Source organism: Macaca mulatta, chromosome 20, assembly GCF_049350105.2.
Source record: "Macaca mulatta isolate MMU2019108-1 chromosome 20, T2T-MMU8v2.0, whole genome shotgun sequence".
NCBI lineage: Eukaryota > Metazoa > Chordata > Mammalia > Primates > Cercopithecidae > Macaca > Macaca mulatta.
The window spans coordinates 84,298,174-84,313,019 of NC_133425.1; the positions used below are offsets into that span (position 1 = coordinate 84,298,174).

A 14,846-nucleotide genomic window follows, 5' to 3' on the forward strand; every position below is an offset into this window, starting at 1 on the left:
GCACACACGCACGCACGGCTATGACGTTCACGCACGTCTCTCTTGCTCCACTGTGGCCCCGAGTGCCCCTCTCCAGGGAGCCCACCCCTCACCCTTGCTGAGAGTGTGGGTCTGGGGGTGGGGGCAGCTCAGAGCCACCTGCTCCCTCAGGGCCGAATTCCTCCGAGGCTCCAGCCGTGTGTTCACGCCTGTGGCTGAGGCCTGGCGGGCCTGTGTGTGCCGAGGAGGGGAGGAAAACCTTCTCCAGGATGGAGACGCCCCTGGGCTGGGCTGGTGCAGCGGCTCCTCCTGGGAAGCCGGTAGGCACCTGCTGTTTACTTCATGTGCCCTGGATAGTGGGGGGTCTTGGTGTACCCCTCAGATCAGGCCAGCCCTGCCCATCCTAACCTGGCCCTGGGAGGTGACCCTGCTGAGTGCTGTGGACTCTGCCTGGACGGGAGGGAACATGGGACGTGGGGGCCCACATGCCGGCCCCCCTTCCTGGGCTGCGTCCCCACAGCTGTGGCCCCGGCTGGGCCTGGCCACACCCTCCCGAGGTTGACTGACCAGCCCGTACCTCCACCGAGGCCCTTCTGAGGGGTCAGACCCTCTCTAAGTGTCCCTCCAGTAACCCTTAGGTGGCCGCCATCAGCTTCCTCCACTCCACCTTCCCAGAAGCCGCCTGAGGCTCTCACCTTCCCGACCGCGGCCTAGTGGCACCTGCGAGGCGCCTCCCGGGTCAGGGAGCTGTGCTGCGGCCCGGGCTGGGCTCTGCATCTGCGCACACACAGGCTGCACGGTCATCACACACATTCCACGTGGCAGATGGGCGCCGAGGCACCGAAGACACTCAGCGGGGCAGCGCGGCTCCCCGAGACCGCCTCGCGTCCCCAGCAGGTCCCACACACCGAGCAGCCAGCGCTGGGCACAGCGGGACGGGGTGATGCTGGCCCTGTTCTCAAGATGTTCTTGGTGGAGAAGGCGGAACAGATGTGCCCACAATGACGGCCTTCCCTGGGGCCCAGTGCTCACTCTGCTCTCGCTCCAGCCTGGGCCTCACAGATACCCACTGCAGGGTCTGCGGGAGGAGGCCAGAAGGGCGGGGGGCGCCACAGAGGCCCTCAGACACACCAGCGTGGTAAGGACGTCCAGACAGACACAGCCCTGCCTTCAAGGGCTGGGGGAAGCTGCCCTGGTTAGGAGCGAGGACCCGGCCGCCAGGCCCAGACGTGCCCTGTGAGTCAGACTCGGTGCCTAGCCTCAGTTTCTTCATTTGCAAATGGCTCCCAGACCATCCTGGAGTTCCAAGTGGGGCTCCAGGGACCAAGGGACAGCGTGGCAGTGACCTCCTTTGTACCATGTGTCCCCAGCTGGAGTCACTCAGGCCAGACCCGGGCTTCCCTGGCCTCTCCTTCGCTGCCCAGGTCAGCCCCCCGGGGTGGCTCCATCCTGACTGGCTTTATGGTTTGGGTGTTGTGTGAGGCCGTTGGCAGTAAATGGTCCCCACACCTACTGGAAACCGCTAACTGAAGGTCAGACATGGCACAAAACCTGGAGTGCACACGTGGCCTCGGCCGTTCCGATGGGCTGGCTGCAGAACTGAGACACCTCTGCTGCTGGGGCCGTGAACCTCCACACGGCGTTCTGAGCGGCGCTCCCCTCAACCAGCGGCCTGTGTAGGGGGTAGCCTGTCTGTGCCCATGGCTTGAATGATCTCAGCAGTGCCTTCCTGGGCTCAGGATGGATGCACTGGCCCTCCGGAGTGCGTGGCACCGATAATGGCACCCTGTTCTGGGGCTTTCCCTCCTCCGGGGGGACAGTGGACACTGAGGCAGGATGCACTGAGCCCCTGGTCTCTCGCTCTCTGAGGTTCTGTCCGGAGGACCCCACCATGCTGCTGAGTTTCCCTCTCACTGGTGAGCTCCAACTGGCCACACGGTGGACTCTGACACACACACACCCCGTCAAGACTGAAGACAGCCACTTGCGGTCACCCAGCCAGGCCAGGAGATGGCCCGTCACCATGGGAGACCTCACCACAGTGGGAGGCTGGTTTCTCCAGGACACACAGGACTGTCACCAGGACTGTGGACCTTCCAGTGGCTTCTCAGACTGCCACGGTGCACACCAGGGCCCCTGCCCACCGCCCCGGCCGGCTTGGGCCTGGCCCTCCCTTAGGTGCGCTTACCAGCCTTGCCCTGGGTGCCCGGTCCTTCCAGTGGCCTGCTCGCCCTCGCCTGCCCGCGCACTCCCTCCCGCGCTGCCGGGCAGTCTCAGCAGCTAAAGAGACGCCGAAAATAACCCCGGCACAAGTGCTTTCATTCCCGCAACAGGTGTGTTACTAAGTTAGACTGCACACGTGTCCCCAGCTGAGGTTTGGGGGCACACACGAGCACCCCTGCGGCTCCCCCAGCCTCAGAGCCTTGGTGGGGGGGTCAGATGGGACAGAGGCGCCCTAAGGCAGCCCCTCCTGCCACCCCTGCTCCTTGTTGTGGGGGCTCCAGGGCTGGGATTCACCATCTTTGCCATCCATAAGATCACACAGTGGGTGACAACAGCCACTGTCCCGGAGCTGCATGCCAGGCGCGGGTGCATGGCCAGGCCCATCACAGAATAACGGCTGTGACAAGGACAGCCCCGTGCAACAGAAACAACGCACAGTTGTTCTGCCACCCTCATTCTTAGAGCTGGGAGTGACGCGGCAGCCACACCTGGGCCGTACTGCCAGGCTGGCTGGTAGTGAGGGACCGGAGTCTGTCTGATGGGCTCAAGCATGGCTGCGCTCACCGGCTGAGAGAAACTCTAAACACCGCCTGGTAAGAGCCCGTGCTCCCTGAACGCCTGCCATGGGCTACGCCCGTCGACGCAAACGTCTGCTGGAGAATCAAGTCTGCTGAGCGCCCAGCGCGTGCCCGGCCCCACCATCTCACGGCTCCTGGAGACCACCCCTGGCACCAGGGCCCATGATGACTTCCATTTTACAGGTGGAGAAACTGAGGCACGGGGTGTGGCACCTGGTCAAGGTCACCCTGGCAGGAAGAGGTGCAGCTGGGACTCCAGGTAGGTGGGGTCTGCCCTAGCAGACTTGGCTGAGCTCCAGGCCTGCCAGGGACAGTGCCACGCCCCTTCCCTGGGCACTCACAGTCAGTCCCACTGGCCACGTTTTGCTGCTGGGGAGGAAAGCTCAGAGAGGCCCTGCTCCTGCCTGAAGCCCCACAGCTTGGAGCGGAGGGTCTGTGGGATGCAGGGACCCTGCGGCTCTGCCCTCCTGCGCCCTCTTCTCCCGAAGGAGGCAGGACCAACACGACAGAGGCAATGCTGAGGGTGTGGAGGCCACGGAGGAGTGCCGAGCACCCCCAGGGCAGCAGCGCTGGGCCCACAGAGGGTGCTGCGGTGAAGACCTCCCGGGAGGCCTGCGGTTTTTGTTATTTTACTTACAGAGACAGACCATAGACCATTTTAAGCAGCCATGAAAACGGCCGTGGGGCAGCGTCGCAGGCCCGTCCTCTCGATCTGTAAGCAAAATAAGAAGAACACGCTGTCAGGAGGGGCGTGGCAGGAGACTCCGCCCTCAGGGGCGCCCGGGGCCGCCTTTTCCTACTTCTCAGAGCGATTTTCTGTGAGGGCGTGAGCAGGAGACTCTGCCCTCAGGGGCGCCCGCAGCCGCCTTTTCCTACTTCTCAGAGCGATTTTCGGTGAGGGCGTGAGCAGGAGACTCTGCCCTCAGGGGCGCCCGGGGCCGCCTTTTCCTGCTTCACAGAGCGATTTTCAGTGGGGCTCGTCACCACCGGGGGCCAGGCCGCTCCGCTCTCTGGGCCTCAGTTTCCTTCTCTGAGAGTGGACGATCCCTAAGGGCCATTTTTGACAGGACCGTTCCAGAGTCTACAAGAACCAAGGCTTCTCTTTGAGCAGGGGCAGGGTCCCTCGTTTTCAACATCCTCTTCCCAGAAGGCACCTGTGACCCCATCAGCACCATCCTCAGGGGCCTGGGCCGAAGCTGCGTGTCCTAAAAGTGATCTGAGACTTGGAGTCTCAAACAAAGCCCTGGGTCAGCGCTGGAGGAGGAAGCACCAAACAGGAAGAAAGATTTGGCCGGGTGCGGTGGCTAACGCCTGTAATCCCAGCACTTCGGGAGGCTGGGGTGGGAGGAGAGCTTGAGCCCAGGAGGTCAAGACCAGCCTGGGTGACGTAGGGAGTCCCCATCTCTGCTATATAAATGAAGAAAAATTGAATTTGTCCGAGCTGAAGTTAGCGGCGAAGCCCACAGGAAGACAGGCTGGAGCTCTGTAAACAGGTAGTGAGTTCTCTGTCATGGGGGTAATCAAGGGCAGGGTAAAGCCTTAGCCCTTTAAGGGTCTTCCCAGCTTTAGAGGAGCTTGGTCTGGGTCCCTGCTCGTTATAGTCCTCTCCCCTCCACCCCCACCCCCGCAGCAGCACTGCAGCTTCAACTCCAAGATGAATTTGTGCCCAGGGCAGTCACTGGGCAAGAAAAACTTCAGCCCTCAAGTCTCCGTTCAAGCTCAGTCTCCCATCAGCTTGGCTCAGAGGCCAGTCCCCGGGGAGGAGCCTCCCGGCAGGGCTCTGCTGCCAAGCTGTGGCCCCTCAAGGACACCCACCAGCCAGGGGCAGGGGTGCAGCCAACCACCTGGCTCTCAGGGAATTGTGTGGATTAGGGGATGAATCTGAGGCCACCTCAGGGGCAGCCAGAGCCTCAGACTGATGCTCCTGACAGCCCGGTGGGACTGAAGCATCGGCTTAGAAAAGAAAAAGCACCTGCTTCTCTCTTGCATAACCTTCACGCTCCTTAAACCAGCTGGGACCTCACCCCAGAAACCTGACCCCAAGGTGTGCTGAGAGCGGAGGGGGTGGGAAGGACCCCGCCCCAGGCATGCCGGCTGCCCTCACAAGTGTTCCCAGGTCTCCGGAAGCAGAGCCTGAGGCTCCGCTGATCCCACCCCACCCCCAGCCGGGAGCATCGGGTCCCCAGACCAGCACCTTCGAAGCAGAGGCTGCTGGTGCCCGGGGAGGAGCAGGTCAGGGAGACGCACCCTTGAGGGTCTGGGGAACCAGGCTCAGCCCACAGCGTTTGTCCCTGACACTGGGGCCTGAGGGTTGTGGACTGGGCGTTTTAGGCACTGCACCCATGGCCGGGTCTCCTGTGGTCCATCCTGAGCATTTCCTCCCCCCGGGCTGGGGTGCGCTGCGAATTCAACACACCAGTGGTCTCCCCTCTCTACCTACGCGGGCTCGGTGTGGTCGCAAGCTGCCTGGTGGAAAGAGACGACCTGTGGTTCGTACCAGACGGGAGGGCTCTTCCGGAAGAGAGGGAAGGGTGATCCCAGCCCAGCCACATCGCCGTGTGACAAGCACATGTGAGAAAAAGCCCAGCCAACCTCTCACTGGAAACTGTGGCCAGCTCCGCAGAGCCAAGACCTGCATGCTGGGCCTGCCATCCTCCAGGACCTGCAGAATCGTGAGTGTGGCATCCCGACTGTCGGAGGCAGGGCTGGCCCCCAGTATGGGCTCCATGACACGTGGAGGCCCCGTGGGTGCAGGAAATAGGTGTTAGGCTGTTTGGCTCCTACTGAGTGCTGGGCACATTTCCAGCTGTACCTGCCTCTGGGCAGCACACCTGGGGGCACCCCATTGCTGGGTCACCCCATTCCCCAACCAAGTCAGGAGGCTGACTCGGAGCCAGCATCCCACAAACAGGGCCGCAAGTCTGCTGCCTGAGCCCACAGCCAGTGCTCTTTCCAGATGCAGGGGAGATGACGGCCAAAGCCCTCGGCGGAGCAGACCCCCAGCCTCGGGGCAGAGTCAGGGAGGGAGCCAGGCCTGGCCCATAGCCGCCTGGTGCTCTGTGGACAGTCGTGACACAAAGGGACTGAGGAAGCAGCTCTTCCTGGCCTGTGGGGGACCCGGGGCCAGCGCGACAGAAGTCTCAGGCTCCTCCCACAGAGAGGGGCTTCATTTGAGTTTCAGAGCTTTCCGGCCTCTGAACGTGACGTGGGTACACGGAGTCTCCACCCCTGCAGACACCGAGATGCATTCCTGAGTCCCTGGCCTTGAGGGGCAGGGACGCTGCCCACCCCGCCGGCCCAGCAACTGGGCCACAGAGCACCAATTCTGTCCTCAAAGCCAAGCCTCGGGGTTGACTGCGATGAGAACTGGCTGCTCGCTGCCCCACAGCCCCCCAGGGCCCACCCTCAGCGGCTCTGTGCGCCAAGCATGGCCAACCCCTTGCCCAGGGCCAGCAAGATAAGGCCTGGGAGCTTCTCGAGGTCCCGCCCTTCTGGCCTCCTGTGCTGAGGCCCCCACCCCGCCCCCGTGCTCAGCCGGGCTGCCGAGCTCCTGCCGAGCCCCTCCGAGGCCAGAGCCGCTCCTGCGGTCCCTCCAGGGGGCCTGTACACAGGTGACCTGCTGTGTGACCCTGGGGAAGCCCCTGACTCCATCCGAGTTCCACATTCCCTCTGGATGAGCCTGGCATCCCTGGGCCTGCCAGATGAGGCAGGAAGCCTGAGGCACAGCGGCCGGCTTTGACCCAAGGCCCACGGCTGGCCCTGGTGAAGGCCTGTGTGGACTCACCTGGCCCCACCACAGCCCTGGGAGGACCTTGCACTGCAGAAGAAGAAGCCCAAGCCCCCGGAGGGCAAGGACCTGGCCCAGAGCTACACAGTGGGAAGCAGGGAAGCTGGGATTTGAACCTGCCAAGCTTGGACTCTGGCCCATGCCACGTGAGCTCCTCACACTAAGGGCTCACAGCAGGTGCCCACCGGCTCTGGGCAGGAAGCTCGGAATTTCACACAACATGAGGGGCTCCCCTGAAACACCTGGCCCTCGGCTGCCAGGTGGGGGCTACTTACGTGTGTGTGGCGTGAAGGAGGGGGTGCGTGTGGCCCCCTGGGACGTGGCAGGTGGTGGGGGCGGCATGCTGGGGGGTGTGGACCGGGGCTGCGTCTTCACCTCCGCTGGGGAGTCCGGCATTGCTGAGGCCTTAGCCTTCCTGTCCGCAGGGGCTGCAACCAAAGGAGAAAGAGAGAGTGGGTGAAGCGGGCTAAGTACAGAGGCCGGTGCCCACAGCCCCACGGTTCTCAGCCAAGGCCCCACCAAGTGGCTGCCCAGCGCTGGGGCAGCCTGCCCCAGGTGCCCTGACAGGTGGCTGACGTCCCACCTGCAGGTGATCTCGGGGGCGGAACCAGGCCGGAGGAGAGGCTTGGGCCAGCTCATCTCAGGTGGCCAGCCACACTGGAGCTGGGGCCCTCGGTGTGTGGTGGCCCTGGGAGAGCCACACCCCACGCCAGGTTTGAGGCTTCTACAGACCAGGAGGGGGCAGTGCCCTGAGGCAGTGGTGCCATGCTCCCGCCTCCATGAGCATCCCCCAGGGGGTGTTCAGACAGACCGCAGCCTCTCCCCCCAGTTCTGATTCAGCAGGTCAGGCTGCGACCCAGAACCTGCATTGCCAACATGTTCCCAGGTGGGGCTGCTGCTGGTCCGGGCCCCAGACGCCATAGTTCTAGGAGTCTCTTCCACTTTCCGATGCTAACAGGCTTCCCTGGGCTGGGGCAGGAGGGCGGGCAGTGTATGCCCAGGGAGAGCCCGGCAGGCAGACCACCTAGGGCGGCAAAACCTCCATTTTCACCATCTTCTGCCCCGGTGATTCATAGGACAGCCAAGACAGAGGTGGCGTTGACTTCAGGATGGCTGAGGCCTGGCCACGCTGAGCACGGCCACCAGCAGGCAGAGGAAGCGTTGATTTCGGGATGGCCGAGGCCTGGGCACGCTGAGCGCCGCCCACTGGCAGGTGGTAATGCCAGGACACTTGATTAATCAGAACCTGCAGCTGAACAAGCTTCTCTCATGGTCTGAGGCTCCCTGAAGTCTGAGCAGCTCTGCCCAGGGCCAGCTGTGTACAGGGAGGGTGGGAAAATGCTCAAGGCACTGGTGGGCAGGACTGGTGGTCACTGAGCCCCCTCTGCACCATCCAGAGAGCAGGGCCTGCAGACAACGCTTCCAGGTTAACTGAAGGGCCTGCAGCACAGACCTGCCCGAGACACCAGGAGGCCAAGCCAGCACCCTGTCTGCAGCATTTTCTGCAGGGGGTGCGGATGTAAGCCCCTGGGCCTCCCCATTCATCTTAAGTCAAGGTCAGCCAGTGCCAAGGCAAGGCAGAAAGACCTGGGATCCGTGGCTGAGACTTCGGGGGCCTCAGCGGCTTAGAGCAGCAAGGAGGGCATCCTCTACCTGCTAAAACCTGGACTGCCCTGCAGCCTCCTCCTGCTAACACTTGTGGGTCTTGCCCACGGCCCAGGGCATGAAGCAGGTGAGGCCACAGTTGGGGGCTGGTGTCTGTCATTTTATTAGTGAACCGTGGGCGCTACCCCTGCTTCTGCCCGTTCCCCATTCCCGGGGTCTCAGCCCCACTGTCAGACGGAGAGATCCAGCCGGGGCCAGGGCCAGCCGGCCTCTGGAAGATGACGGATAAATGACTTCTGCAGCTATCACGTGCCAAATACAGTGCCAACCTCGCCTGATCCTCTCGCCGCCTGCCCCTTTCACAGAAAAGCAGAGAAGTTCAGAGGTGCTGAGGTCCTGCCCAACATCTCAGGGCCGCGGCGCCTGGGCTCTAACCAGCCCCCGGTGCTCCAGGCAGGAGTGGAGCAGCCCCCTGTCTGCTGTGGGGAATGGTGGGGGAGGAAGCAGCCAGTAAACAGCCACCCAGGCCTCGCGGCACCTGCTGTCCCCTCCGCACAGCCGCTGGCCTCCCTCCCGGAGGGCGCCCTGCCCCTCCTGGCCACCCGCCTGTCAGGAGGCTGATGGCTGGGCACACGTGCGGCCACAGCTGTGGGGGCCGTCAACACCGCCTGGCTGCAGGGCCGGTGGCCAGTCCCTGGTGACATCCAAAGAAGGCGAACGTGGCGGGGCGTCCTGTGGGGTGCAGCCCATCCAGACCAGGCTGCCCTTGGGCCAGCGTGGGTTGGGCACACCCAGAAGGGAGCAGGCAGGGATGGGGCCGAGAGCTTCAAACGCCAGGCTGGCTCTGGGGACACGGGTCCAGGACACTGGGGACGCCCTGTCTGGACTTTCCAAAGCCCTCCCACGGAGGCGGCTACATTTGAGCCACGATACTCAAATAAAACAGAAATGGATGCAGAGAGCCCCACTGAGGAGCTGGCGCCGGGCGCTGGACGGGCGCTCATACGATGGACGGACATGCCACATTTCCTAAGGTGGAGAGGGTGGCCAGGAGACCTCTGGGCCATCATGCCACGGTGCAAGGAGTTGCCACAGCCATCATCTAACAAGGGCTTATGGCCACCACCTGTGTGCTCGCGACACTCTGGATCCTGAAGCCAGAAGAGACAGTGCCCTGCCGGCGCCCGGAGCAGTCGGGGACTTCCTGTGGTTCCCTTTGGGCAGAACAGGGGCCTGTCCTTTTACTTCAGAGACTTGGATAGCGACTCACTGCAGGGAGCCTCTTCTCAGTGCTCTACAGATACTGATGAGTCATTCATCCTCACGGAGACCCTCTGCGGCCGATGCTACCATCAGCCCATTTTACCAGGAGGGACCAGGCTCGGAGAGGTGAAGTCATCTACCCAAGGTCACACAGCGAGTGTGCCGCGTGCCGGGATCTGAGCCACGACCTGGTGTTGCCCCCACAGGGCCAGGGCTCTGCAGGACTCCAAAGTTCCTGCTTGTCATCAACATGCTCGCCTCCTTTTAGGGCCCGGGGTACTGAAAACAGGCAGCAGGTCTGGGATTCAAACCTGAGGTCGAACGGAGGCTGCAGGGGCAGGAGGCCCCGTGCCTGAGGAACACGCTGGGGAGCTGGTGGTGTCCTCCCCTCCGTTCTCCAGGCTCCACCCCGGGTTATGCAGGGGCAGCTGTGCAGGTGATGGGACCTCACGGGTGTCTGTTGAATCCTGTTTGAGTGCTCCTGGCCGTGTGGCCTAGGGAGAGCCTCTTCCCCTCTCTGAGCCTCACTCTCCTCCTCTGTACATGTGGAGGAAGCCAGGTGACAGATGAGGAAGGGGAGGTCCCCACGCCCTGCCTGGCACTCAAGAAAATCAGGCCACGGCTCATGGAGCAACTTGTGGCCGGGACCTGCTCCTGGAGCTGCCCTGGCGCAGACTCCACCAGAGAAAGCAGGAAGTGACAAGGACCCTCAGAGAAGATGAGGGGTGAGTGGGGAGAGATAGAGGAACAGCATTTGTGACCAAGAGAACAGCCTGGGAGTTGACCAGGACCTGTGGAGGGACTTGGGAAGGAAAGGCGGTGGGGGTGCATGAGGGACCTGGGAAGGAGGGGGGTGGGGGTGCGGGAGGGACCTGGGAAGGAGGGGGGTGGTGGTGCGGGAGGGACCTGGGAAGGAGGGGGGTGGAGGTGCGGGAGGGACCTGGGAAGGAGGGGGGTGGGGATGCAGGCAGCAGGGAGTTGGGAGGTCTGCACAGCAGCAGCCAGGGCCATCTCTGGGGGGCACATCGTCTCTCTCCTGCTTAAGACTCTTTAGTAGCTTCCGCTGTAGATGGGGCTTCACCAGCCCACACCCGCTCCATGACACCCATCTCCCTGCTCGCCCCACCACCGTGCCCGGCTCAGGGCCATGCATGATCCTCGACCGCCCCTTGTTCCCTCTGGGATTCAGCTTCAACCTCACTTCCCCAGGAGAGGCTGCCCCGCCCCCCGCGAAGCTCTTTCACCCTTCCCCGTTCAGTCCCCAGGATGTCACCCCACTCTGGGTGGTCCTGCCTCTTGTTCGACCTGTTTGCAGGGTCTCTGTGCTTGACTGGGTCCCCCAGGACGCAGCTCGCCCAGGGTAGCCTCCAAAGGAAGTCCCTCAAGGGAAATGCCTCTTTGGGGTCCCCCCCCGCTTAGGGGCTGGAGTGGAGCAGAGAGGGACGTGGGGTGAGTGGAGCGCCATGCTCGGGGCGGGGCTGAGGGGAGGCGGGGCTGAAGGAAGGCGGGGCTGAGGGGGGCGGGGCTGAGGGCAGGCGGGGCTGAGGGGGCGGGGCTGAAGGGGCGGGGCTGAGGGCAGGTGGGGCTGAGGGGGCGGGGCTGAAGGGGCGGGGCTGAGGGCAGGTGGGGCTGAGAGCTGGTCAGCAGCAGGTGCGAGGGGCTGGGCTGTCCAGTCACAGGACAGGCGCTTTCTGCAGACATTGGGGGCTGGCTGCTCAGGGCAGGGGACCCATGGCTGCCCTGGATACCCATCTCCTTGGCGCTGGCTGGGCAGGGGGGCAGGGAGGCATGGTGGGTCCACCCCACAGTCACAGAGGGAGGCTGAGTCCTGCCGGCCTGGCTTCCTCGGACAACCCACAGCTTCTCTGCCCATTTCCTTGCCTCTTCAAAGGGGATGGAGATGAAGCCGTGCGCAGCAGGGGTGTCCAGCACTCTGCGATCGTTATTAATTATTATCCTCCTCCATCCCTGCACATGCAAGCAGTGTGGGGAGTCTCTGGAGCCTCCCACTGGCCCACAGCTCCACCAAGGCCAACTGCAGGCTCCTCTCCAGGCTAAGGCACCGCTAGACAGGGGTGGCCTCGTCCTTCCTGGGTGCCTGGCTTCCCACCTCATTCCCCTTTGAGGCCCTGCACCTCGGCCAAGGGCCATTTCTACAGACCCACTTCGAGGCTTGGAGGCCCCGTGGGCTACCAGCCCGTGGCTGCGAACCACACAGGAAGAGGCCTAGCCGCATCCCCTCGACACAAGACCACTTGCTGCTCCCCGCTCCATCTGCAAGAAGGCCCCGTCCAGACACACACAGGTGAATGAAGTCATCAAACCACTTGGAAAAATAAAACCACACAGAGCCCCTCGTGCTTCCTAGTAGACCCCAGTGTCCTGGTGCAATGGCCCTCAGGCAACCGCGGGGGCTCAGCAGCACCAGGAAAGGGGCCGTCTCTGTCTGAAGGGGCTTGTATCTCAAGGCAGAATACAGAAGTGGCAGGAAGGGCTACCATCACGGAGGAACCTGGCACCCTCGGTCTGTTCTCAGCATCGTCTACCTGCTGCCCCATGAGGCGGGCCCCGTCACTACACCCACTTTCTAGATGGGGAACTGAGGCCCAGAGAGGGCGAGTGACTTGTTCTGGGTCTCAGAGCCCAGAAGCACCAGGGCCTGTGCCTGGAGCCCCCATCGGCCACTCTTAGGCTGCACATGGCAGCCATCAGGAGATGAAATGGTCCCGATGCCAGCCAGCCTGGACCCTGACTCAGCCTCACGGGGACAGCCCAGGCATCCAGCCCCATGCTGGGACGTGCGGCCCTGTGGGTGTCATGTGGGCCGAAGGGACACTGACTCGTACTTGAGGCTGGGGTGGGTGGCCTGTCGCCATACGGAATCTGGGGTAGCGCCTGGGGTGGCCGGCTCTGAGGCGTGAGCTTAAGGACCGTCTTTCAAACCCCAAGGGGTTTTCTTTCCAAAGCTCGAAGCACCCATGAAACAGAAACAAGGCCTCCAGCATCCCCGAACCCTACGTCAGCTGCAAGGGGACCCCAGTCCCCAATGACACCCCCATGTATTTTCTAACAGCCCCCGAGGCCCAGCGCTGCGTGTGCAGAAGAAAGCATGGAATCTGGGGAGGGGTCCCGAGGCCTGGCCGCCCAGCACAAGGGGGTCTCCGGGGCACCTGCTGTCCCCACCCTGGCTGTCCTCCCGGGGCCTACACAAGTGTCCTAATCCCTCCCTGGCTCAGAACAGCACTGAGGTCCTCTTGCTGGGGCTGGTGGGGTCAATCTGGGTCCCAGCCCTTCCCTATGGCACTGGCTCAGAGGCAGGTGGGCAGTGGGTGCGGAGTCTGATGAGGAGGGCTCTGATGCCCAGAGGGGAAGGATCTCACACAGAGCACCAACCCTGTCCTCACGGATTCTTCCGCGGCCCTGAGGGACAGCCTGCGCTTCTCCATCTTACGAGTGGGGAAACAGAGGCAAAGAGAGGCTGAGGAGGGGCAGAGCCAGGTGTGGATCCGGGTGACCTGGCCCAGCTGCCCCTTCCCCACTGGCCACAGAGGGCACCTGCAGCCTGGGAACCCCGAGGGGAGGCACCTGCCCTCCTGGCCTCCCTCTGTGGCTTGGGCCTCTGCCAAGTGTCCTTCACACTCTCCCTGCCCATGGCTGATGGTGGCATCTTCTAGTTGTCTGTCCCCCCCACCCCAGAGCAGGGGCTTTGCCTCCCTCGATGGCTCAGGCACTGGCTCTGGGTGCAATGCGCCCCTCTCTGGGCACACCTGAGTCTGCCCTGAGGTTGGGTTTCCCTCTGTGTGGTTTCCCCAAAGGGTCTGGGCATGCAGGAGCCGGTCAAAGATGTCTAAAGGAAGAAGACAGGGAGAGGGTGCCGGCTCCTCCCCCAGCCCTGGCTGCAGCCTCATCTGCCTCCCAAGCTCCCACTCATCGAGAAAATTCCCAGACCTGCTGGACGTGGTGACTCACACCTGTCATCCCAGCACTTGGGGAGGCCGAGGTGGGCGGACCACTTGAGGTCAGGAGTTTGGGGTCAGCCTGGCCAACGTAGCGAAACTTCATCTACTAAAAATACAAAACTTAGCCGAGCATGGCGGTGCGTGCCTATAATCCCAGCTACTTAGAGGAGACTGAGGCCCGAGAATTGCTTTAGCCTGGGAGGCAGAGGTTGCCATGAGCTGAATTTGTGCCACTGCACTCTAGCCTGGACAACAGAGTGAGACTCTGTTTCAAAAAAAGAAAAAAAGAAAATTCCCAGACCCTGGAGGCCGCTCCCCAGGGCCCATGCGAGAGGCCGTGTCTTTCCCAGACGGCGCATCCAGTTCCCAGCGAAACGTCTCTAACGGGCCGGGAGAGCAAGCCGCTTTCCAGGCTGGGCGGAGCGGGTGGGAAGCAGCCTGGAATGTGCCGCGGCCAGCCACTCATCCATCACTTCCCCTGTCTGCCTGGGGCACGCAGCCCGCCCTGCCCAGCTGGGAAACGGCCACAGCCCAGGCATCCCAGTCCGGGGGTTCCAGAACCTTCCATGGGAGGAGGACCCGTGGCCACCAGTGCAAGAACTCATCTTCCCAGCCTTCCCCACCTTGCACCTTCGTCAGCTCTGGAGTAACAGGCCCTGCTTCTGCTGTAATGTCCTTTGACCCTCATAAAAGCCTTGGGGCGTAGGACGCTGGGCAGGTAAGGCAGGTGACCTGCCTTGAGGGCTTTGCACAGGTGACACAGCCACGGCGATGACGTCCCACTGCGTGCCAGGCTTGACCTGAGCATTTTGTGCAAATCACCTCATTTCGTGCCCCCAAAGGTCTAGAGGCTGTCAGGTGGGGAAACTGAGGCATGGGCCCAGGGTGCCTGGTTCTAGAGCCCATCCTCTCCGTGAGTTTGGGACATGCTCCCGGGGAGTGGGGGGCACCGGTTCTGCCCTTGCTGGAGCTGACCACAGGCAGGCAGGGGAGGAGGAGGGCATGGCCTGCAACCAACCCGGGAGCTCCAGGCCTCTCCTCCTGTTAGCCCAGCTGACCCCTCATCCCAGGATGCCCCAAAGTCCAGCCTCAGAGGCCCAGCAAGGCCTCTCACAAAGCCTTTCCTGGTGCTGTGGTGCAGGGAGGGATTGGAGGCGCTCAGGACAGGTCCAGGATGGGCCCTGTTCCCAGAACAGTGCTGTGCCTCAGTTGGCCCCTCCAAAAAAGTGTAGAATTAAGGGGCTGAGCTCATGCTCCGGGCACTGCAACCTGGGTGGGCAGCCCTGTCCACATCTGCGCAATGGGGGTGGGGGGTGACGTGAATATGCACGCGCGACAGTCACTGCCAAATCCCGGGCGACCCCAGCGGCGGCTGGGACGGAGGACGCCACGGTATCCCGGGTGACCCCAACGGTGGCTGGGACGGCGGACGCCACGGCATCCCGGGTGACC

General features: G+C 63.0%; 1 protein-coding gene and 1 long non-coding RNA gene across 21 annotated transcripts in view; one reads left to right on the forward strand and one right to left on the reverse strand.

Annotated features, from left to right (window-relative positions):
- Positions 1-14,846, reverse strand: part of CBFA2T3 (CBFA2/RUNX1 partner transcriptional co-repressor 3) — a 110,316-nt gene that overhangs the window by 19,928 nt on the left and 75,542 nt on the right. For 12 of the 20 annotated variants that reach the window (XR_013412045.1, XR_013412048.1, XM_077986705.1 and 9 more), the window contains exons 2-3: positions 6,843-6,995; positions 3,418-3,492 (exon numbers count right to left, since the gene is read on the reverse strand). Coding sequence is in view for 15 of the 20 variants with exons in the window: in XM_077986705.1 (XP_077842831.1) it covers positions 3,418-3,492; positions 6,843-6,995 (228 nt within the window). In the remaining 5 variants the exon portion in view is untranslated. Of the gene's footprint in view, positions 1-2,167; positions 2,277-3,417; positions 3,493-6,842; positions 6,996-14,846 lie in introns of those variants that run through there. The other 8 variants (XM_002802592.4, XM_077986714.1, XM_028841406.2 and 5 more) reach the window with 3 other exon arrangements.
- LOC144338189 (uncharacterized) lies at positions 6,665-13,723 on the forward strand. The gene is made up of 4 exons (XR_013412074.1): positions 6,665-6,827; positions 7,644-10,160; positions 10,751-10,884; positions 11,327-13,723. It is a non-coding gene; the product is annotated as an uncharacterized LOC144338189 (long non-coding RNA).